Source organism: Mixophyes fleayi, chromosome 7 (assembly GCF_038048845.1).
Source record: "Mixophyes fleayi isolate aMixFle1 chromosome 7, aMixFle1.hap1, whole genome shotgun sequence".
In the NCBI taxonomy this organism is placed as follows: Eukaryota; Metazoa; Chordata; class Amphibia; order Anura; family Limnodynastidae; genus Mixophyes; species Mixophyes fleayi.
The window spans coordinates 143417233-143440766 of NC_134408.1; the positions used below are offsets into that span (position 1 = coordinate 143417233).

General features: G+C 39.2%; 1 protein-coding gene across 4 annotated transcripts; it reads right to left on the reverse strand.

The window, feature by feature from the left end:
* Nucleotides 1-288: 288 nt before the first annotated feature.
* CCNT2 (cyclin T2) lies at nt 289-22327 on the reverse strand. 4 transcript variants are annotated; one of them, XM_075180958.1, is made up of 10 exons: nt 22079-22323; nt 20699-20780; nt 18621-18749; nt 17904-17964; nt 17620-17682; nt 17313-17358; nt 14728-14891; nt 14058-14128; nt 12476-13604; nt 289-458 (listed from the first exon to the last, which is right to left on the reverse strand). In XM_075180958.1, the coding sequence occupies exons 1-10, from the start codon at nt 22234-22236 to the stop codon at nt 436-438; spliced, it is 1926 nt and encodes a 641-aa protein (XP_075037059.1). In that variant the 5' UTR covers nt 22237-22323; the 3' UTR covers nt 289-435. The 4 variants fall into 4 exon arrangements, 3 of the variants coding, with proteins under 3 accessions (XP_075037059.1, XP_075037057.1, XP_075037058.1); XM_075180957.1 differs by lacking the exon at nt 289-458 and adding an exon at nt 12187-12380; XM_075180956.1 differs by lacking the exon at nt 289-458 and having other exon boundaries at nt 7484-13604; nt 22079-22322.
* Nucleotides 22328-23534: the final 1207 nt, after the last annotated feature.

A 23534-nucleotide genomic window follows, 5' to 3' on the forward strand; every position in this document is an offset into this window, starting at 1 on the left:
AATGATATTGAGGACATCATAAGTCATACACCTAAAGATAATAATAATAATAATAATAATAATAATAATAATAATAATAATAAAACAATACATTACAAAAACCTGATCAACTTATTTTCTTACAATGCCCATTAAGAATCTATACAGTCATTAAAAATTATAGTCTTAATTATGTTATATAATTGACAATTACCTGACCGCTTCAAGTCCTCAAATTTGACAAAGTGACAAACACAACAGATTTTACTTGGTCATTTATTCAGCAAAAAAAAAAAAAAATCAACATGAAGAACGTGTGAAAAAATAAATAAAATATATCGAATGATTCCGTAGCTTGTAGAAAACGCTTTAGCGCCAGTTACGTATGTATCAACTGCTCCTCCTTACAACACTGCTTCAGTTTAGCGACATTTGAGGACCGTTTTTGCACAGCTCTTAAAAAGGTCCTGGAACAGCATCTATAGTGTTGAGTCCAGAAAAAACAAGAGAGAAGATATATTAGGTGCACTGATGCTCTCTCATGGCTCATAATACTTATGAAACAAATGGAACTACTAAATAAAACTTAACTTTTATTAGCTGTATAAATTCAGCAAAATATTAATAGGGATATCCCATAAACCATAAAACAACTGTGTGCTTTAAAATAACGCTGGCTGCCCTATTAGCCTTATATTCAAATTAATAAGGGAAATTAGCAATTAAAACATGCACGGATTGCTGCATTTGTCTATTATAAGCCGCAAAAAAAAAAAATTCTAGTAGTGCAGCAAACGCTGACCTCCTAGCTCACCTGTAATGCCACAGTGAATATATATAGCTAGTAAATCTAATAGTGTCTTGCCAACTACCTATCTAGTGCTCCATCTGACTTTGATCCTATTGGAGCGGATAAGGTAAATGGTTTCCCTTTCAGTAGGTAAGGCAATAGAAGCAGCCAGCGCGACGCCCTCTCTATAGTGTTGATGCCAGGACTTTTAAAAATAAAATAGTCCAGGTTTTGGCAAATTAGTCTCAGTTGTAGATTTGCTGATGTACTTCAGTTTATCGATTTGTTGCAGGATCCAATTTCTGCCGAGCTTCAGTTTTTTGGACAGGTGGCCTCACACATTCTAATAGAATACTCTGGTATGAAGAGAAGCATCGTATGATCCACCCCCACTGTCATTGGAGGGAATGAGATTCTGGTTGAGATACGCCGAGATTGGTTGCTTTGTGCAGAGAAGTCAAACAACTCAATTTTGGTCTCGTCTGTCCACAGGATATTGTTGCAGAACTTTTTCTCCTGGATACCCATTTGAAGAAAAGTAAAACTTGTACAGTCAATTCTGGTGCCATGAGCTTTAACATTTATCATATAGACAGAGGCCTGTAGATCCCTGGATGCAGCTTGTGTTCTTTGCAATTTCATAAAGCACAAGAGAGTCTGAACTTCAATGACGTTGCTGGGACACAAACTGCTGGGAAAATTGGCAGCAACTTGAAATGTCATCGCTCCTCATTTGTAAACCTCTCACTGTGGAATGCCGGACTTCAAATTATTTGGAAATGACCCTTGAAATCATTCCAGACTGATGGGCAGCAATCAGTGCCTCTCAGATCATTGCAGATGCCTTTTCTTCTTGGCATGACTAACACAAACCTGAATGGTCCAAACCACCTTTACAAAGAGGTGGAAGCGCTTCCTGACTAAATAATGATGTGCACTTGATTAGCAGCTCTGTGGTCAAAGTAAATGTATTGATATTGAAGCAGTTAGGGTGTACTTACTTTTTCATAAATGGGTTCTTCATGTTGGCTTATTTTATGCGGAATAAAGACAAAGTGACATCAGTTATGAGTTATCACTTGAGATTAGGTTGATCTAGTTTTAGTACTGTGATAATTAGGTCATGCTATGCAAACATTTGCAAGAGGGTGCACTTAGTTTTTTTTTACATGACTGTACAAATGTATATTATCGCATACACACACAGCAAAGGCTGTACTGCGCTCATCTCCCCACCATGTGGACATTATACTGCACAATGAACCCCATATCCACCACAAGGATGCCATACTGCCGCTCTATCTAACCTGAGGTGGAAAAACGACAATCTGCACAATTGTCAGAAAACCAACCGTGTCTTTGTCAACATGGAAACCAGGAAGTAAACAACCAGAGCAGCCAATAGGAATCCAAGCTCAAAGGATTGCAACGTCACAGATGACATTACCTTTGTCCTGGCAACCACGAAAAATCACAAAAAAAACAAAAAAAAACTGTACGTAGCAAGTAGTTGAAGTAGCGACGAACAAAAAACTTGCAATTGGTAAACAACTTTACTAGTTTGTCTCCTTCACTGTTTTTTAAATAAATATTTCCTGGTAAGAAACCTTAGTAATTACATTTGTTTAGTGTGGGAGGAACTATTAACATTTGTCAACCTCAAATACTTCTCCAAATAGAAGAAGTTTATTATAGTTTTTTCCAAATACCATGAAAAATTAAAAACAGTGCTGTATCCCAGTTCATGTCAAATTAGACCATTTCAATCGGCAAATTGAGCAGCCACAATAGTGCACCCACTGATTTAAACCAGCAAGCGGTTTACAGACACATTCCTACATTAGAAACCTATTCCTAAAGTACCAGCATTCTCTTACAAGACAACTAGTAGTGTAAGACTTGTGTTGTCCCAGCAACGACTACAGAGAATTCAGTCCACCGCGATGTGCCTTTGACTACCACCAGAACGGTCATGAAGGTACTTCTGATGCAACATCAGATTTTTTTCCTTGCATCCCATAGAGGTGTGCAGGAAAATCCCTAATGTAGGCGGGCATACTGACGACGTTCGGCTGCTCATCACGGGGAATTGAATTCCCCATTGTGACTGATGCAAAAGGTCATTCAATGCTCAAAAATATTTGAACATAAAACTATGGAAGACAAAAAAGAACAAAGCAGCAAGAACATAGTTATTATAGTAGACAAAACTATAATCAGACACCACAGTGCATAGCCAACTCCCTACTGTAAGTATGGATATTAAAATTGAAAAACTTCTGTATTTTTTATATATTTTTACACATGCTCACAGATCACAAAATCAGAGGCACTTCTAATATCCGTTATAATTTACAGTGCGCACGTATTTCCAATGCACAAGTTTTCTGAATGAACACTGTAGGGAGGACATTGAACAGTTTGCTTACAAAGATATTATCTAAAGGATAATACACCTAGATTTTTACGTAACATTCTCCATTAACTGAAACCAACAATTTAAAAGCACATTAGCTAATGATGAAGACACAAAATTGAGAAGTCCATTCTTGGTGCATAATGGTTACCCAAGACATATTCTCTGATTTTTGGTGTAGGGGACCAAAATGACAACATACTGCTTCCTCTTTATTATTTTTTTTTGAAGACCAGAAAATTAAGAAAAGCAACAAATCTGTCATTTTAAAATTATTGTCTATACGTCAAGGTTATGCTTCATCAAGCTCTTACAAGACCCCATGTTGCTCAAGACTCATTACTTGAGCATCACTAAATATCTCTGCATGTAGGATTACTATGGTACAAAGTAAAGTGTAATGTCCAACGACTGTTAAGTATTTATTTTTTACCCAGTCACACCATTAGTATAACAGATATCACTTAATTATATTGTTCATACACAAACCCTGTCAAAGTGTTATACGATTCCTGTGACTTATGGATTTACAGCATAGTACGGTTTCTGGACCGCAGAAGATGTGTACCCTAAGCGTTAAGGTCTTCAGAAACATCCGGTGTTTATCAGCCAATTTATAGAATTAATATGGAAACCATTATACAACAGCAGAGCCAGACCCAGGGCAATACAAAGAATCTGGTTATAAAAGTACATGACCAATACGCTTAGAAGAAATAAGCAAGGTACATATTAAGAATCCAGCATGGTACGCACAGGCTAATAAAGTTATATGAAGGAGGGAAATCTTTTCCCCCACTAAACTGTACTCTCTATGGAAGCTATAAACTTCAACTGTACACCATAGCTCTAGAATGTGAGATTTGGCAAACGCCCCTCTGGCTTCCCACCATGCCATTTGTGAATGCTGCAGGTAAATGAAGTCAGTCTACAGTATGCATTGGGAAAAGTACAGAATATGGGGGGGGGGGGGGGGGGTGAAGCTCTATGCAGGTTCAAACCAACTCCCAGAGTCCCTTCTTGTTGCCAATAGACAATGATACAATACAGATGCCTCCCCCACCTCTCTAGTAACCATTTATCATTTTGGCTTTTACCAAGGAAAAGAGATGGGTGTTCAAAAGTTGGTTTAACCACCTGCTCAATGACCTCATTTAGTTTCATTACATATTTATCCATATTTATAGAGCGCCTGCATACTACGCACCGTTTCACAATTGGGAACAAACAGAATACCACCCAGTAATAAAACAAGACTGGTTGTTAACAGAAGAAGGTGCCCTTCTCATAAGCTTACAGCCCGTAGGAAGATCGGAATTTCACATGAGGTTAAGTGCAATAGATTGCAGATTGGTCCAGCCAGATTGCAATGGGAAGATATCATCATCAATTTATATAGCGCCACTGATTCCGCAGCGCTGTACAGAGAATTCATTCACATCAGTCCCTGCCCCATTGGAGCTTACAGTCTAAATTCCCTAATATACACACACACACGGGTCAATATTGTGAGCAGCCAATTAACCTACTAGTATGTTTTTGGAGTGTGGGAGGAAACTGGAGCACCCGGAGGAAACCCACGCAAACACGGGGAGAACATACAAACTCCTCAAGACCATGGTCGGGAATTGAACTCATGACCCCAGCGCTGTGAGGCAGAAGTGCTAACCACTAAGCCACCGTGCTGCCCATCTAGATTATCTTCTTCCTGGTCCTGGGGCCTCTGATATAGTGCTTAGTGGGGCTATACCATCCAGTCACACAGCAATGTTGGTTTGCAGGTCAGTAGGTTGTTTAATATAAGTAAACAAACGGTCATGTCATTTAATACATTAAGGCAAATTAGTAAAGGGCTCTGCAGCACTGTACAGTGAGGAAATCAGGAGACAATTACACAGTGATGCATAATCTAACACTACTGTACAGGCATGTAACCAGCTGTCTCTGCTGGCTCCACATGGGTTTTCAGACACTACCTAATGCTCCATATGTCCAAATCAGAGCTCATCAGTGCCAACACCTCCCCTCAATTCTACCTCACTACCATGGACGCCACAATTTCTTCAGTCTCCCACGTACGCTGCCTTGGTGTCACAATGCCCAATGCTTAACTCCTCACAATCATAATCTCCCAGTTCTGTCGCTAGACAAATTATATGCAGACATAACAGGGCAGTTGTGCCTTAGTGTGAATCATAGAGTAGGGTAAGCTCCAAGAAAGAAATGAGACAGCTTAGATTTGATGGCTGTTGGAGAATCAAATAGACGCAGTAGATAAATCCATAAGTGGTAAGGAGAAGAGAACAGTCTTGTAGGCAGGAAGTGAGAGGTGGTTATCAGAGACGAGGTGCCCCTCAGTAGTAGAACCAAGAGAATTTTGATACGAGATTTGAGATGTATGAAGGTGGTTGTTGAGGGCTTCGTAGGTAAGGGTGAGTAATTTGAATTGGATTATGGAGGACATGGGGAGCCAGTGTAGGGATTTGGAAAATGGTGCGACAGAGAGAAAGATCGATGTGGCTTTTAAGATAGATTGCAGTGAATAAAGGAAATGCCAGAAAGCAGGAGGTTGCCATAGTCAAGGCAGATGAGTTTTGGTACCATCCTGGGTAAGAGAAAGGTATATTCTGCCAATACTTCTAAGGTCAAGGCAATCGGACTGAGTCTGAATGCGATGAGTAAAGCATTGGGCAGAGTCAAGTGCGACACCAAGGCAGCGTGCTTGGGAGACTGAGGAAATTGTTGTGTCATTGGCAGTGAGATTGGAGGGGAGGTGTTGGCACTGATGAGCCGTTTTGGCATATGGAGCATTAGGTAGTATTGGGACTTCCATGTGGAGCCAGCAGAGACAGTTGGTTACATGACGGTACAGTAGATACAGGGGGGGTAGATTTGTGTGTAAGTGTAGTCAGCATAGAGGTGGTACCTGAAGGTCGAATGAGCAAACTAGTTGCCCATTAGGAGTAGTGAGAAAAGTAGAGGACAAGGAAGTCATGAAATACCCCAACAGATAGTGAAAGTGGAGGGGAGAATGTGCCAAAGGTAGACCCTAAAGGAGGCTGGATAGAACTGTGTCACAAAGGCCAATGGAGTGAAGAGTGTGTATAACAGGGTGAGCAACAGTGTCAAAAGCAGCAGGAGGGTGAGTATGGAGAAGTGACCCTTAGACTTTGCTATAAGTAGATCATTGATCACTTTTGTGAGAGCAGTTTTGTATAATGTTGGGGTGGAAGTCTGACTGCAGGGAGTTGAATATGGAGTGAGAGGAGAATGAGATAATCAGTTGTACATGAGTCGCTCAAGTAGTGTGGGGGTAAAGGGGAAGAGAGAAATAGGGCGGTAGTTGGAGAGGGGATGGATCAAGATGCATTCTTTACAACTGGCGAGATGCATGTATGCATGAAGGATAGGAAAGTACCAGTGGAGACAGACATGATAAAGAGATGAGCATGCAGTGGGGGAGAGGGAGCCGAGAAGTTGGGTGGAAATAGGGTCGACGGAACACAGAACTTCATCTTCAGTTACTGGAAAGAATGAACAGAAGGCAGATTGGGGAGTTATAAGGTGGTGGGTAGAGTGAGCAGAATTTAGCATGAGGAAATATCTTGTTCAATGGTGTCGATTTTGTCTTTGAAGTAGGTGACAATGACGGACTATAAGGGAGGAAGAGGGTAGAGATGCAGGTGGGCAAGATCAACAAGTTTCTATTTTGGGACGATCTGGATACAATGGAACAATACTGTTTTCCACAGTATATGTTTAGACCTATGGTGTCTGAACTATATTTTTGTGCTGGCCAATGATCTAATATCTGTAATTAGAAACTATTTTAAAGCACCTTAGCAAAGCAGATATAGATCTTAAAGTTGCAATATAGAAAAGTTATCAGAAGACAATTCAGAAAATCTGTTGCAAACAGTAACACTAGGGGCTAGATTTACTAAGCTACGGGTTTGAAAAAGTGGGGATGTTGCCTATAGCAACCAGATTCTAGCTTTCATTTATTTAGTACCTTCTACAAAATGATAGCTAGAATCTGATTGGTTGCTATAGGCAACATCCCCACTTTTTCAAACCCGCAGCTTAGTAAATCTAGCCCTAGGTGTGCACTATTCCTGGAAGAGGTCTGTTCTCATAAGAGCATCCGATGACAATGTATTTGGGAAAAAAGTTTATCATAACCAGGCCTTAAGGAGTTAGCCCCCAAAAAACTTGGAAGTATTGAAACATTACATTTTCATAAACAGTAGCTGCATATAGGAGAAAGGGGAAAAAAGGCAAAGATGTAATTTCACAAATGATTTTGAAAAATATATTTTTATTGCAAAAACACAACTCAAAAATTGAATTACAATATAAAAAAAAGAAAGAAAAAGAAGACTGGGTTTTAGACAACGCCAAATCTCCCAAATACATATACTCAACAGAAAGGTGTATTGGCTAGTTTATAAACTCTAACATGGCACAGCAACACGTACCGTATAGACCATTATAACCCTTTCTATTGATCACACTGGATCTAGAACAAAAAAGTGGACCTGGAAATCACACACCTGATTGTAACCATGTTACCCAAATATAAGTTCAACATATTGCCTGTCCCGTTTTTGGTCTTATGCCACCACTGTATAGCAATTCCCACTTGATATGTTTATTACAAACACATTAAAACTACAGACAGAAACACAGTGATAGACTGCATCAATGTAACAATCTCTTTGTTGGTCTTTTAGGGGAATTAAAGTTCTATTTAATACAAGCCATGAAAAACCCTAGTAGCCAGGAAGCAAGGCAACTGAAATATGACTGATGGCTTCCAAATTTTGGGGATCAGACACAAATCTGGGGATGGAGATAACATATTAAAGAGCTGGGTGAAACTAAGCATTGATTATTATCTGCCCTCTCGGCACACTAGTTTGCTAAACTTATGCAGATACCTTTTTCTTTGCTGGCCCATAGACTAGCTCCTGAACAATTCATTACTTACTCTGCACTAGAACTTCTGTTCCCCGTACAGAATACATTGTGAATACAATCAATATGATTCATGGGCTGCAAAAGGGTTAAGCAATCATGACTACACTCCAAGGGGTATATTTACTAAACTGCAGGTTCGAAAAAGTGGAGCTCTTGCCTATGGCAACCAATCAGATTCTAGCGGTCATTTTGTAGAATGTACTAAATAAATGACTGCTAGAATCTGATTGGTTGCTATAGGCAACATCTCCACTTTTTCAAACCCGCAGTTTAGTAAATCTAGCCCCAAGACTAAATTAGCATGCATTGCCAAATATAGTTTTTAAGAATAGTCAGCCGTCACTACAAGCTTCTCGGGACAGTGAAAAAAGTTTTTTTAATTTCATATTCTTTAAAATCTAGTTCTAACAAGACATCTTCAATTCAGCTGTGCAACAAAACAGTTGTCTCCTCCCACATTTCAAACAATTATCCTGTTTACATTATCAGTGTGATTTCATATACAAAAATCACACTAACGGTGCATTATTATTTTTCCTTTCATTAGCTTTCCCGACTGTTAACAGTGTTTGTTCAGGTGGATGAGGTGGTACTATATGCAAAGGTTACCACTACAAATATTCCAAAAATTAGAAAACCCAACATACTTTTATCTACATGTAAACCATCTACAGCCAGCAAAATAAGTTATTATATACAAATTCCCTTTTAACTACACTTTAAGGTAGACTTCACTGATCAACATATTTGAGATATAAATATATAAAAGCTATATATAATTTCTAGAGCTGCATAACCCTTGTTTGACCGTGTTCCAGTACAACGTTCGACAAATGCAACATTTCTGACAAATTATTCCCATGTTAAAGTGGGCAGATCAACTACACACATACAGAGGAGGCAGACAATCTGTGGGCTTAATGAATATTCAGCCCCTCAACCCATAGGATCTAAGTGCCTCTCGCCTCCATGAGGTCACTAATTCAGCCTTCCGAACATTGCTTTGGTCTGCAAATTGGCTGCCTCTGCTTAAAGTTTTCATAGTTCTCATTTGTTCACAACTTCAACGTTTATCTATTTAATCTGAAATCTATCACCTCAAACAGACTATACATTCATAGACTATCTACAGTACAAACGACTGACATATACACCAGTTACACCGTCATCAAAATATACAGAAGTAAAATAGCAGAACATTAAAGTATGGTAATCAGATTCACATCCGTTAAGATTCAAGGTATTCTAAAACGTAAAAGATAAAGGTGCTAATGGTGGGTGCACCAGGATACAGATATAATGCAGTATTTCACACTCGCGTTTCTCAGTCTACAGAAAATATAACATGGATTGAGGCAACTGTTATAAGCAGCCAGGAGTGAAAGGATCAATGGACAGTGTCACTTGCCAGTGGCTATATTTTGCACAGCTCATAAGATATGTCTTTATAAAGAGCACAGCTAGTTATAGAATTGGTCAATGTATTAAAAGGAGAGCATACATATAAAACAACGCAGATAAAGTTACCGCGCAATGTAGCTTTTTCATTTATTGTCATTCTGGCTTAACAATATCAATAATACACTTATACACTGTAAGGCTAAAGTAGTCATTGGTTTATAGCAAAGGGGGCCCAGGGTAAAATGAGATGGTTTGCATACCTGCCAGACCGTCTGGGCCTGTCCGCCCTTCTCTAACAGACTGCCACAAACAATGAGATAATGTCCAGGTGAACAACATTAGGATGAAGCATGAATTGCCCCAAGTATACAGTGTTATAGTCCGGATACTTTGTGTTCTACAAAGCAATAGGGCACATTAAACCTGTTTCAACCAACTCTTTCTACACAGGGAGGCACCCAATCTGTGGGTCAATCCAATGTCCAAAAGAATGCATCAATTTAGATCTATGAGGCACGAGAACTTTTGTGCCTTATGCCTCTCCAATTTCGCTAGCTCCTAAGGAACTGCTAGGCGGTAGATTAATGAATATTGGTTCAGGCCACAGAATGGCTGCCTATGTTTTGGGTTGGTGACCTGTAAAAATCGCCCAGCACCTTAGCTAGAACATAGCACACAATTTCCAGTTCTTCAAAGTGACTTACAATAGTGCATACAGTACTTTCAAATACAAATTAATGAATAAAAAATATACCTTTTATTTTATGGTCTGTCAGCATTGAGTACATATACAGTAAGTGACGTAGATTTGTTACTGTGAATATGTTTGAGAACTTTCAGGATGCAATAGCAGATTTTAATATAAAATTCTACAGTTGTGTTTAAACAGAAAGACTGCACATATTATGTACAAGAAATATCATGAGTCTAACAAACAGGTAAAAATGGAGAGGAGTGGCTTTAATTTAGCTTTTTAAAAAGCAAAATATGTACCCTCCGAATTCAAAGCCTAATCTCACAAATACAACGTAAATCAGTGATAGCGATCGATTTTCCGATTGAAACAAAAAAAAACAAAAAACAAAGTAAAAGGAGATTGGGTGACGATACTGAACTCTTAGGGGGTATTCAATTGTTAGCGTTAACGCTCTCAAACGAGCGCTCAAAAAATCTTAGCGTTAATACGGTAATTACTCGCGGAATTTCAGCTCGCTGCTCCCTGAGCGGCGAGCTGAAATTCCCCGCGTAAACTACCGTATTAACGCTTTTCTCCCGCAATATTACCGTATAAACGGTAATATTTTTTGAGCGCTTGTTTTTTTCCGTTAACGCTAACAATTGAATACCCCCCTTAGTGTGAAGACTGCATTTATTTGAAAAGAAAAAAATAAAATAAAGTAGGCATTAAGACAGGTACATTCTGGCACTAATCAAAACCGTGATGCAGTAAGCTCTTAAAATAACGTTTGGTGTTTTTAAAAGAAAAGAAACTAAGTTAGTAGTTTACTATGCAAGGTTGTTTTTTTCTCTTTTTACAAACTTGAATGTTTTAACTTACATGAATCTACAATTACCATTATTAAGTAGCAACTCTGTCTATATTACTGCATCAAGCCAATGAACACTTAAATGCACTTCACAGCAAAAGATTATTTATGTAAACTTTGTTTTTTTTTATTTATTTTTTCCTCTTTTACTTTGCAAACCCCGAGGACCATGCAATAAGCCAGACAAGTCACCATATTCAACCGAGGCAAAGACTCCCTTCTATTGCAGCTCTGGTGAGTTACAGAATGTCTGCTTCATGGTCTACGACAAAATGTCCTCGTTAGTGGTTTTCAGTTGATCCCATTAAGGCCTACAGTTTAACCATTCTATCACCACAAGGGCCAGCAAGCTAGGTGCAGGTCACTGTAGCGCAGAAAGGATTTTAGGAGACAAGACAAAGCCATCTTGGTTTTGTTTAGTATTTCGATGGACTTTGACGAGATAAAATAAAGTTAATCTGTATATTGTTATTCTTACAAGCAGCTCCAAACCTGAGTATTGTAAGGTTATATCTAAACATACAAAAATGTATGTACATTTTCTTCTCCACCTTCTTGTAAACAGTTGTCAGTATAATCTGTTTTCATCCCTTTATCTATGAGACATGCATATCATACATACATTTTAAATATATATATATATATATATAAAAACAAAACAAAAAAAAACAAAACACTTGTCCAAAAAACCTAAGTGTCAACGAACCATTGGCTGTGCCGCTCCCAAGGCGGAATACACAAGGGCTGAAGCAATCTATAGGCTTAGAAGCAACCATCCATTCTTATGTTCATAGAATTGTAGAAATACTGAGATTTTGCACCTTCCATGCGATTACAGTATTTATAACACTATTATATGTGGAGATAGACATTTCACTAAACCTCTTTTTTTTATTTTATTTTTTTTTAGAGCGAGGGTTAAAAGCAGCACTTATAAATGTATTGAATCTGGCAACAATCGTTACCATTGGTTAGATAAGGAAGTTTTTTTTTTCCATACTAACTTGTTTTCTGTTTTAAATTAAAAAAAAAATATATATATATAATTATATACACATTAAAAGGGAGGGAGGGAGGAAAATAAAATTAAAAGCGCTAATCACATGTTCATTCCTTGGGCACTTAACAGCGAATCGAGCATGTCGAATGTATCTTTGTAGTCCATATGCTGGCTGTTTGCACCGTACTCGTGATCGGCATCAGGGCCGTTGATCTCCACTGGCTTCTTGTCCAGTTTCACGAGGGTGCTGAGATGCCCGTAGCCCACCTGGTATGTGACAGGGGGAGGGAGTAAGGGATGGTTAAGAACAGTGTTGTGAGAGGATATATACTGCTTAACAGAGGAAGAACTAGTAGAACTACCTGAAGTTTTGGAGCTTTTGCTCATTTTGGAGTGGTGGTTGTAAGAGGCGTCATTGGAATGCGGCCTCTTTCTTGAAGAGCTGGAGCTCGAGGTACCACCATCGTTGGGCACGCCAACAGGGCTCCGTAAAACAGTTGTTTGCATCCCGTCCATACAAAGTTTATTGCTGTTGTTGTTGCTGCTTGCACTGCTGTAGTGTGAATGGGAATGTTTGTGGCTACCATGGTGTCGGTTGGAAGAATGATCTTTGTGCTTATCTTTGTGTTCTTTGCTCATGTGCGGGCTCGAGTGCTTGCTCTTCCCGCTGCCCTCGTCAGATGAGCTGTGACGGTCCCCGGAAGACACTTTTATTTTCACTCTCAGGTCATCTTTGCTGGAGCCTCTCTCCGTTGGGGGAATGGGGATCCGAAGTTTCAGCGGACCGCCCTTATCCTTTTTTTCAGAAGAATGTTTTTCAGTCTTTTCGGCATTAGAAAGTGGAATTTTCATTTTGAGAGGGGAGGCGACGGAGCTGCTGCCGAGGGCTTGTGTGTGTTTTTTGTGCTGCAGCTGCTGATCCACGTGGATTGGTGGGATTTGGTCCCGGATGTCCACGTCAACGATTTCAAGTTTGCGCTTCTCCCTATACTTGTCCAAAGACATTTTGTGAGACGCCGCCATTGACGGAACATAAATTTGTCCATGGTGTTTGCTGCTCGATGGCTTATGGCCGTGATCCTGTTTAACCGGATGCTCTGAACCCTTGTCAGATCGATGATGTAAGCCAGAGTGGAGGGGAATGGCAGACATATTATACTGAGCAGACGACAGGGAACCATCCTGCTTCTGGCTGTACACCTGATCGGTCCTCTGTTGCTCCTGATGTTGAGGCCATTCGTGATGGGATGGCATCGTGTAGGATGTACCAGGGATTGCCAATATTGCCAGTTCCTCTTTGCTATGGGGCGCCTGAATGCTCCCCGAGTTCAGAGCCGGCGGTGCAGGAAATGCAGAGGACGTCGTCTTGGGAAAACTGGCACTTGCAGCAATACCAGAAACTGGGTCCATCAAAATAGAATTCTGGAGAGAGCCGCCAAGGAGAGTGTTGTCAAGTTGTCCGTCAGACTTGGGTCTCCGTGCTTGAATAGCCTTAATTAAGAAAGAAGTAAATAGTTTAGCAAACCAAACGAAAAAAACACTCAAATATAAATAAAGTTAATTTGTTCAGGAGTGCCCGAAAACCAATTATTCAAAACTTCTTGTGACAAGCTCTATAGGAAACAATGCCTAATTTATCAACCTAAAGTCTGAAGAAGAGCAAACATGGCCATTTCCACAGACAAATAGTTACTGAAAATCAGTTGTGCGCACGAGCCTCCACCGAGTACCGGTAGACGTCCAGTGCGTCTGGAAAAGCAGTGGGCCGGTGACCACGATAACTGTGGTCACATCAACTGACCAGACTAATAGGACACACGCTAGGTGATCTAGACAGACGTCTGGGAGCACAGTGACTTGTGATTTCTCTATTGCTGCTCCCACAATGAAAAGTGGTCTCTAAATTGAATTATAATGTTCACATTATTTAGTAAATCTCTTTACCCTCCAGTTTCTAATCTTCTTCAATCTACTCGGTGTTTTCTCCAGAATTTGCAGGAATTCGTGTGTTAGTTCTGGAAAGAAACACAAAAAGAAAAAAAAGATTGAACAAAAAGGGGACGCTTGGGTCTTCCAAAAATGTACAACAGTGAAGTTAGAGCAACATGGGGAATGTTAAGAAACCGGTCACAGAAATACAAACTAATTTCACCAATTTATGTATTGCCCTTAAAGGGAAACATGCAAATTCTATGAGCAGAATGATCTTCAAATATATCTGTTTTAATGAACATTTGAAAACAAAATCATTTCAGCATGGTGAACTTACATTTAAAAGGCACTGGCATTACAAAGCACTTAGATGTGTATTCTTGTTTCATAACAGCACAATGAAAATGGTAATGACCAGTTCTGGATCTAATTTCCTGTTTAAAGTTCACTTGTCACCTACACAGTGGAGAATGGAGCTACTATACATGAGAATGCAGACTATGCATCCACTGTGTGTAGCTCAAGACTGGAAGTGTAACACTGTAAACGTACTGTGTCTAATCAACAATGAAGTAAATCACCTTCCTAGAAACACAACTACTACCTTGTATTTAATTGATCACAGATGTTAGGACAAAGAAACCTGCACCAAAATGCAACAAAGGAAAAGCATTCTTCTTACCATCCAGCAATTCCAAGGTAACCGTCTGGTCTACATATTCCCACCAATGCTTTCCATCCGTTGATACAGGTATCTCCCAGTTGGACCACTTACAGGCCAGGTGAATACACACACAGGCAATTACTGTAGGCTTGTACTGAAGGCAGAAGGTTGTAAGGTGCAGGCTGCAGATAAGGAGAGAGTGAGAGAAAGGAGAGAGAAAAAAAAAAAAAAGAAAGAATGTTAGTTGAAACATTTCACTCCATTGAAAAATTGTAAAAACGTACTTTAACTCAAAGAAACAGATTTTAAGGGGACACCATCATGATTTTTTTTTCCTTTCTGAGGTTCTGTAATCAGCATTACAAAAAAACAAAAAGTTCCTATTTTTATTTTGTACTTATTGCAACTGGCGGAAAACAGAAGTCGGCCACCACAATCTCACCATTTGTCCAATCACTGAGCCCACTGTGCCCCATAATACCAGAGAAAAACATGAATGGTCACGTGACACAAAATAAATGCTGTGGTAAGAACTGTATTTCCAACAAGGATATACAGAGAAAAATAAAATAGACTCATTGCAAATATATAAAAAAAATGCTGATGGAGTCCCTTTAAAATACAGATGGAAGGGTGCAAATTCACATATATATGTAAAAAATAAACTAATAAAGTTGTACATTTGAAATGTTGCACTATTCATAATGGAATACTCAGTCTGCCTTTATACCAATCTGGCTCCTAGGCCATTAGCACACAAACAGCTCTGAATCACCCATGTTTCGTTTTCTAAGAACTGGGAGACAGCAGCTCACATTAATCACTGATGCAGACACATATATAGCTTGCAATGGACTAGAAACATGGGTACTGAAAAGTGGGCCATGTCCTAATTTATGAAATAATCTATTTTTGGTAAAAATCTTTATGTGCACACTTCCAGGTCTCTTCATAAGAGATACAAGACCTTTATGAGAGTCAGCTACCCAGCACCGTACTTTTATTATAAATTATTTATAATGTGCTACAAAGGGTCTTAAGAAAACAGCAGAACAAGGGTAAATCAAAGCTTTTGAAATAAACACAATATTAAAAAATAAACAAACAAACCAGTAGACAAATGAAAAACAATCTTGCATATGGTGGAGCAACAATTTTCAGGCTCCCAGAATATATTTCAGTGCAAATGACAATGACTGCTCTGTATATTTCACCCAGGATATTAATCTAGATTAAGTTTTAGGTCTGAGTCGCTCAGCCGCAAAACCAGTCAAGTGCATCTCACAAGGCTCCTACGGGGCCCACATATCGAACAGACTTCTCCTTTCTTGGAATGATAAAGGCTCACATCAATTTTTAAACATTCAGGAACATTTCACAAACTCTAGCTTGGAATAAAATCTCTAAATCAATATGAACCCATTTCATTCTGTGTGTAAAATGTTCTATACTTTGTGTGTGTGAAGCAAGTTGCTCCAATTGCAAACACCACCTGGAAAGCAATAAAATCATCAAGCAGAGTTATATTTTCTGTACATAAGACAACAAAATGCCACGTTAAACAATTTCAAACCAACTAAACCAAAAACAGGCCAACATATTTCAGAACACATGGAAAACAAATAAAGTAGGATATATAAGTAGTACAATAAAAACCAGAACACATGATAGTTAAACACCGCATAGGAACAATAAAAAAAAAAAGCTGCTCCTTAGAAAAATAATTTTTTTAAAAAGAACAAAAAAAAATAATAACTGTTCCATGGTCCTCTAAGAGAAAACACTATGTGCTAGCACGCTCCCAAGTAAGGGGAGCGGGGCACAAGAATCAGGCCCAGAGCCCATCACACAGGAGCATTGTGGGAGATTGCTGTCCTGTGATTGCGCTTAGCATCCAAAGTGAACCACGTCAGCCATTGCTAGCGCGTATGGCTGCGCTTTACCTAACAATCTCCTGGAAAAACAAAACAGAGTTATTATTAAACCCAAGGAGAGGATACTTTGCCAATTACACAGTAGCGAAAAATTGTCATTCGGAATCTGGATTCTGAGTCCCTTGTTTTAGTATGTGGGATATGAAATATGTGCAAGATGACTTTAGAATTTTTAATCAAGCTTTCATCTTTGTTGTATAGTTGGTTTGAAAATAATCTTTCTGCATATTAATGCCAGGTGAAGTATGAGAATGTAATTTCTCAAATTGTATCATTATTTAGAATTGAATTATATATATATATATAGTGATGTATTATTTTTATTTATTTTTTAAAATAAAATTATAAGTTTAAGTATCATTATACTTACCAAAATGTTCTAGGGTAAGTTTAGTTCTTTAGATGCTATTCGGGGCTACCAATATAGTAAATGCACTCAGAATCAAGAAACTGATCAGAAAGCAACACTACATTTCTTGTTCTGCAATCCTCCCCTGTGTGTCGAAGGCCTGTCTACATTACAGAACGCAAGATGCAGTGGAGAAACCAGGCCACAGATATAGCCCGGCAACCCTCCATGGACTGAGGCTAGTAAGACACAGGAAGGAGACCCTGCAGTAAAGAAAACTAGTGTGCTGTGACAGTGCAATAAAGGTTCAGGATAACCACCTGTTGGTAGCCATGAAATAGGAGGTCTGTGCCAAATCCTTGCTTGCTGCAAGAGAAAGGAGAGAGAGGGAAACGAGAGTTATATATCTACAGTGAAAATAAAAAATCATAATGTCTAAATATCTTTACATAGCATGACAAATTATTTTCATGCAAGTTTCATATATAAAGGAGCAGACTTTACTATCTTGAACATACAGGCTGCTAGCTTAGCCTCACACAGCAATCGCTTGAATAAAATCTAACACTATAATATAACATTGTCACTAAAGAATAGTTGGAAGAAATGAAGAGTAATATTACAAACCTCTCACTAATTGGGTGCATTTAACGACATCTGTATGGGGATGTTCAATAGTGATCTCAAAGCCTGAGGACAAAAAGGTGATAGATTTTAGACCAGCAAGTCATCCACGACAACGCTTTGTTGACTTCATACCATTTTCATTCTTTGCATCACTACTAACAGAAGGTGGACCCACGGCGAGTCACCTGGATATAACATACAACCATCACATTAAATTTGTTTACAATAAAAATTCCATAACCAGTTAACACAACAATACACCCCAGTAGGTTACAAGTACTTACCTAAGGTCTGTAGCAGTATAGTTTCAAGTATTACCAGCTCTTGAGCTTGCTGTAGATATGCCTATAAATAAAAGACCACGGTTATATGTATCTAGCAGTCATTAAACAGAAGACATCTCCAATGTACCATACCCTTCCAATATAAGCCATACTGCCAAAGAGTATGCATAAGAGTATAGACTTCCCAATTACAAAGTAATTTGCAAAAGGGCAACTAAACTCTGTGCCATAGTAAAATGTACTGTCAGTCTTGCCCAGACTTTACACCACATCCCCCAAACATTAGACAGTGGCTACAATAATGAAACTGCAGGTCAAAAAGCTGAAACCTCAAAGTAGAGATGGCAGAAGTGGAAACTGACCATGTTCATCATATGAACAAAGCTACAGGATCAACTAATTATTGCATCGTAACTTCTGAAAGCATGGAGAATTAAGATCTAAATTACAGGCTTCATTACTCCAACAGGAGGACTTGTGCCTGTATTAAAAGCACATACTAACTGGCTTCTGATAAGTATTCATCTAAGGCAGGCCTGTCCAACCTGCGGCCCTCCAGGTGTTGTGAAACTACAAGCTCCCGCATGCTTTGCTTGTAGACAACCAGTTGATAGCTGGAAGATTCCCTTCTAGCTATCAACTGGGACTTGTAGTTTCACAACATCTGGAGGGCCGCAGGTTGGACAGGTCTGATCTAAGGAAAGGCAATGCACTCACTTCGCTCTTTGTGTCCAGCTGTAGATCTGGTGGATTAAGACAAGCATGAGACACTTTGATGACATGTTCAAGTTTACGAGGCTGCTCTTCCACTTTGGCGGCCAGGAACAACGCAGTGGGAGAGATTATCTGTGAAACACAGGACCACAGCAAGATTAATGCAGTTCTCTCACTGGTCCTCATTACAGCTGAAGGCCACCGAACATAAAGTACAAGCTGCTATGCAGATACATATTCACAGGGTTGTATAAAAGTATTACTCTGCATTAAAAGAATAGCTTTACAATCGTAATACTATAATAAGCAATTATTTCTATGCCAAGTAATACCTTTATAACAGTATTTATACCTGTCTTATTTGCATTAAAGCCCTGTTAGAGGTTTTTGCATTGGCTGAAGATCATATATTAATTTAGTTGACTTAGATCAGCACTGGTGGATTTCCTTTCTACATCATGTGTCTGAGGTTTGCAGGACCTCATACCTCTAGCTGCACTGCCAGTCTATACAAAGTTTTTTTATTGTGTTTTATTTTATATGAATTACTGGGGGGGGGGGGGGGTGTTTATGAGAAGCTCGGGAAACAAAGTCAGTCCATAACCCATCCCTTTAGAAGGGATTCTACTTCCACCTCAACTACCACAGTGCAGTGAAGTTCTCCCCTCAGGATGAGGCAGCAATGGACTTGTAGTTCCCTTATTCCTATACTTGTTAGTGAAATGTAAACAAAATATGAACATAGGTTTCAGTTATCATGCAAATTACAGACGCAACATCCGTGTCTAGTGTAAAAATGGACAAATGAGAATACCCATTAATGGTGGATGCCCCCATAGCGTGTTTGTCCAAGACCTATTCCTAGTGATCTGGTCCTCAGGGGTGGCAAAACGGATTAACACAAGTACATAAATCCCATTATTACTGTTAATTCATTACCATTTCCTGAGAGTGTTATATGGCTGACACATAGCAGATGTAAATACAATACCAAACATATCAAGCACTGACAAAGTAAGGCTATTTTTCACATAGATTTGTAAGTCTTATTAAATGTAACTTGCATCTTAAGGCCTAAGCCTTTAAAATAAATGTGATGCAACAATGGAAGTAGTCTACAATCGTTGCAACTACACAAGGTCAATAATTGGTACAAGATTGCGAAACAAATATGCAGTCCTGAATTAATCCAAAATTATAGGCAATGTGGACATTAGATGGACACTATGGGGGGTATTCAATTGTTGCCGGTAACGCGCTAAAACAGAAAAAAAACGAGCGCTCTAAAAATATTAGCGTTAATACGGTAATATGCGCGTAAATACCGTTAATGCGGTAGTTTACTCGCTGAATTTCGCTGCGAGATGAAATTTAGCGAGTGATTACCGTATTAACGCTAATATTTTTAGAGCGCTCGTTTTTTTTGTTTTAGCGCGTTAACGGCAACAATTGAATACCCCCCTAAAAGATGTAAAAAGAAATTAGAAGAGTTTATAAAGAAAGACCATCCATTCTTTTTTTAAAGGCAATTTGCATTTCAGGAATAGTCCTGCAGGTAAATTAGATTGAAAGGAGTTCTCAAAGTATTTTTTATTGAAAATCAGTGCAAGAGTTACATCATTGCATAACCAAAGGGGAATATTTTTTCACAAAGCCTACATGAGAAAGTATGGCACCCATTAATTATAGTAAAGAATAGATCACCTTTATTGCACTGGTTCCTTTAAATAGATAGATGGAATACTCAACAAAATAGTAGTTTACATTGTGTCTAGACAAAATGCGCTGTAAATCATGAATGCAGAGAAATTGGGCTTATTGTGCATTTCTAATGAGCTAAAAATAAAAAACGAAACCAGACTATCTACATGATGTAATTTCCTGCCAGTCACTAAGAAAATAACATTAACAGGTCAGATTATATTGCTTTATTCAGCAATCTCATCAACATGTATATAGATAGATAAGAGCATCCCTTACCACCTAATAAAATGGAAATAAACCTTGAACACATGTCTGAAAGCATACTTGGGAGAGGCTATTAATGCATCAACACAAAGAAACAAAAAAGGTATACTTACATTTCTGTGGTATTTGGTAAAAGAATGGTGCATATAGAATCTGTGCATGTAAACAATGGCAGTGTTGATGGTTAGCTGAGAACTGTAGACTTGTGTCAAGGAAATTAGCAGATTGTTTTGAAAACAACATAAACAAAAGAATCCCAGACACACACATGCATATTATTGTTATGCTAAGTTGACCTGTGAAAAAAGGTTTTTAATACAATAGAATAAAAACAATCCTTCCATGGGGTCCTATAGCAATTCAATCATGTCTATAGTGTCTAACAATAATCACATTAAAGATCCAAGTGTTGTGGCACCATCACATTGTAATACAAGGTCTGGTTAATGCTAGAAGTAAAATTAATCCATTGAAAAATAAAAATATTAATGAAACCACTGCACATATTTGAAATACTAATGCAAAGCAAAAAAAAACAATTACTATTACAGTAAGCTAACTATTAAACATGTTATAAAGCCAAAAGCATGATAACTTGATGACAGTTAAATAAGATTATTTGATAAACACTATGCTAAATTACTTCAAAACCAAGGGACATGGAAAAAGAGTGAATTACACTACCCTATCTGAACACAAGCCACAGTAATACATTTTCAACACTGTACTTATAGATTTCTCAACTAAACGAGAAGCTATAATTCTGCAATAAAGTCATATTAGAGACCTATATTTCACCACTAGTAAGGACAACAGGGAAAAATACATTTGCAATCATTCTGCAATAAAGCCATATTAGAGACCTATATTCCACCACAGGACAGCAGGTAAAAATAAATTTGCAATCATACTGCAATGAAGTCAAATTAGAGACCTATACTCCACCACACCAAGTAAAAATAAATCTGTAATCAATGGTTTTGGAAAAGCCAGGAATCTAAATTATACAATGCTTAAATAAAACAATATCTAATCTTCTACAGAGAGCAACTCATCTACCCCAGACACAAGACATGCCCCCTAGGAGATGAGCTGCTAGTACAGTACCCTGGGGTAGAAGGCCCCATTGGTACAGGACCTCTGGGTGAGGCCTCCCTGGGTAAGAGGATAAAGACACCTGTGGTAAATGCCCCAGTGGTACAGGACCCCGGAGGTAAGAGGAGAAGGCACAATTATGATAGGACACCGGGGGTAAGAGAAGGCCCTGTTGGTGTAGGGCCCGGTGTACTAGGAGAAGGCCACCGGCTCCCACACACAACCCCATCAGACACATTCATGGATGAAGCTTAGACAAAGGGCTACTAGGCCGCAGACACCTCCACCTCCCCTGTAGTACAAGCCCTCCCTCCCCCCAGCCCTCACAGAACCCCCCGCCTCCCCCCAGCCACCACACAGCACGGCCGGCACTAGGCCCGGCTGACAGAGAAGGATACACATTGAGCCGCTGCCCCATTTCCTGGATCAGGTTGGCCGCTTGCTGCCGATAGGAGAGCTCCTTGTCTGCTTCCAGCCCGAAGCGCCTGGACGGGCTGTCCTCCAGCTGCTCCCGGCTGAAGAACCAGCCGGAGGTCGACGCTCGGCCGTCCGCCATGCCGCAAGCCAAAGCCGAGCCGAGCGTCAGCCGCCGAACCCGATGCGTCACAATCGCCGGAAATGCCGTAGAGCCTGAGCCGGAAGTGCGCTCCTCACGTGACCCGGTGACCGTCGCTCTCTTCCTCTGTCTGTAGGAGTCCGCGGTGCTGTGGGGGCGCCGGAATACATAGCAACCCCTGACAACAAAGGGAGGCCACGCCCACTGGGCGGAGCTCTACCTCACAAAGGACTGATGTGAATAGGCTTCATTCTGTCTATAGTAATTCAATCATGTTTATAGTTTGTGGTAATAATCACATTAAATGCATTTCAATCTATTAATCAACTGTATATTTTAATGGGAAATTCAAAGTGTCACAGTATTACTCCCAACAACATCATTACATAATAACTTCACCCAAATCCGAATTATCCATACATTAAATATTCCAATATATGAATTATAGGGGGTCCTTACTACCCCTATGCTCTCCTCTACCTGTGTAGGAAAAGCCCACCTCAGGCTATGCACATGGGGGACAGACTAATATGCTGGATTAATGTTTCATTTATAGAAATCAGCCTAAAACTGAATTCAGAGCCTTTTATTGCTCCTAATTTCCAGAACAGTCGAAGGTTTTAAAATTTTCACTCCAGAAATATTCCTCAATTGTAATATTGACTACCTGTTCAATACAATTCCTGTTATTCTGTGTATTTTTACCAATCCTCATCCTTTCAACTTTATTAATACATCAATTTAATTTATTTAAAAATGTTGGTAATGTCATTCTTATATTTATACCCTACATCAGAGGTTGGCAACCCCCGGCACACGTGCCAGACATGATACACGTGCCAAACATGGCACACGGACCACAGATGGCCGAAACTAAAATCTAGTAATATTTCTGACCCCAGAAATATTACTAGGTTTTAATACTGACTAACTGTTCAATACAGTTCCTTTTATTCTGTGCATTTAATCCAAGCATATTCATTTGAGCTTTATATATCAATATATACATTCATTTTAATTTATTTAAAAATATTGGTAATGCAATTCTCATATTTATATCCTACACGGACAGAGTGGCTCACATTCAGTAGATACCCCTCTGCCCCCCCCCCCCCCCCTTGGCTTAATATTGTAAATGGTGAAGGTTTGCAGTACTAAGGTGTACAGGAAATTAGATAATTTACTATTGGATGTATACAAAACAGTTGAAAGAACAAGAGAGTCTTCACCTGCTGCCCCAAGCTCTTTCCTGTTGTATTGTCAGATATGTTTGCTATAACTCTTGTTTAAAATGTCTG

Excerpts from the sequence above, each read along its gene's own strand:
- CCNT2 (XM_075180956.1), bottom strand. The coding sequence starts at position 22,236 with ATGGCGGACGGCCGAGCGTCGACCTCCGGCTGGTTCTTCAGCCGGGAG. Across the intron at positions 18,750-20,698 it reads TTACCAAATACCACAGAAAT|ATAATCTCTCCCACTGCGTT; the intron begins GTAAGTATACCT and ends TGTGTTTCACAG. Across the intron at positions 17,359-17,619 it reads ATGCACCCAATTAGTGAGAG|CAAGCAAGGATTTGGCACAG; the intron begins GTTTGTAATATT and ends TTTCTCTTGCAG.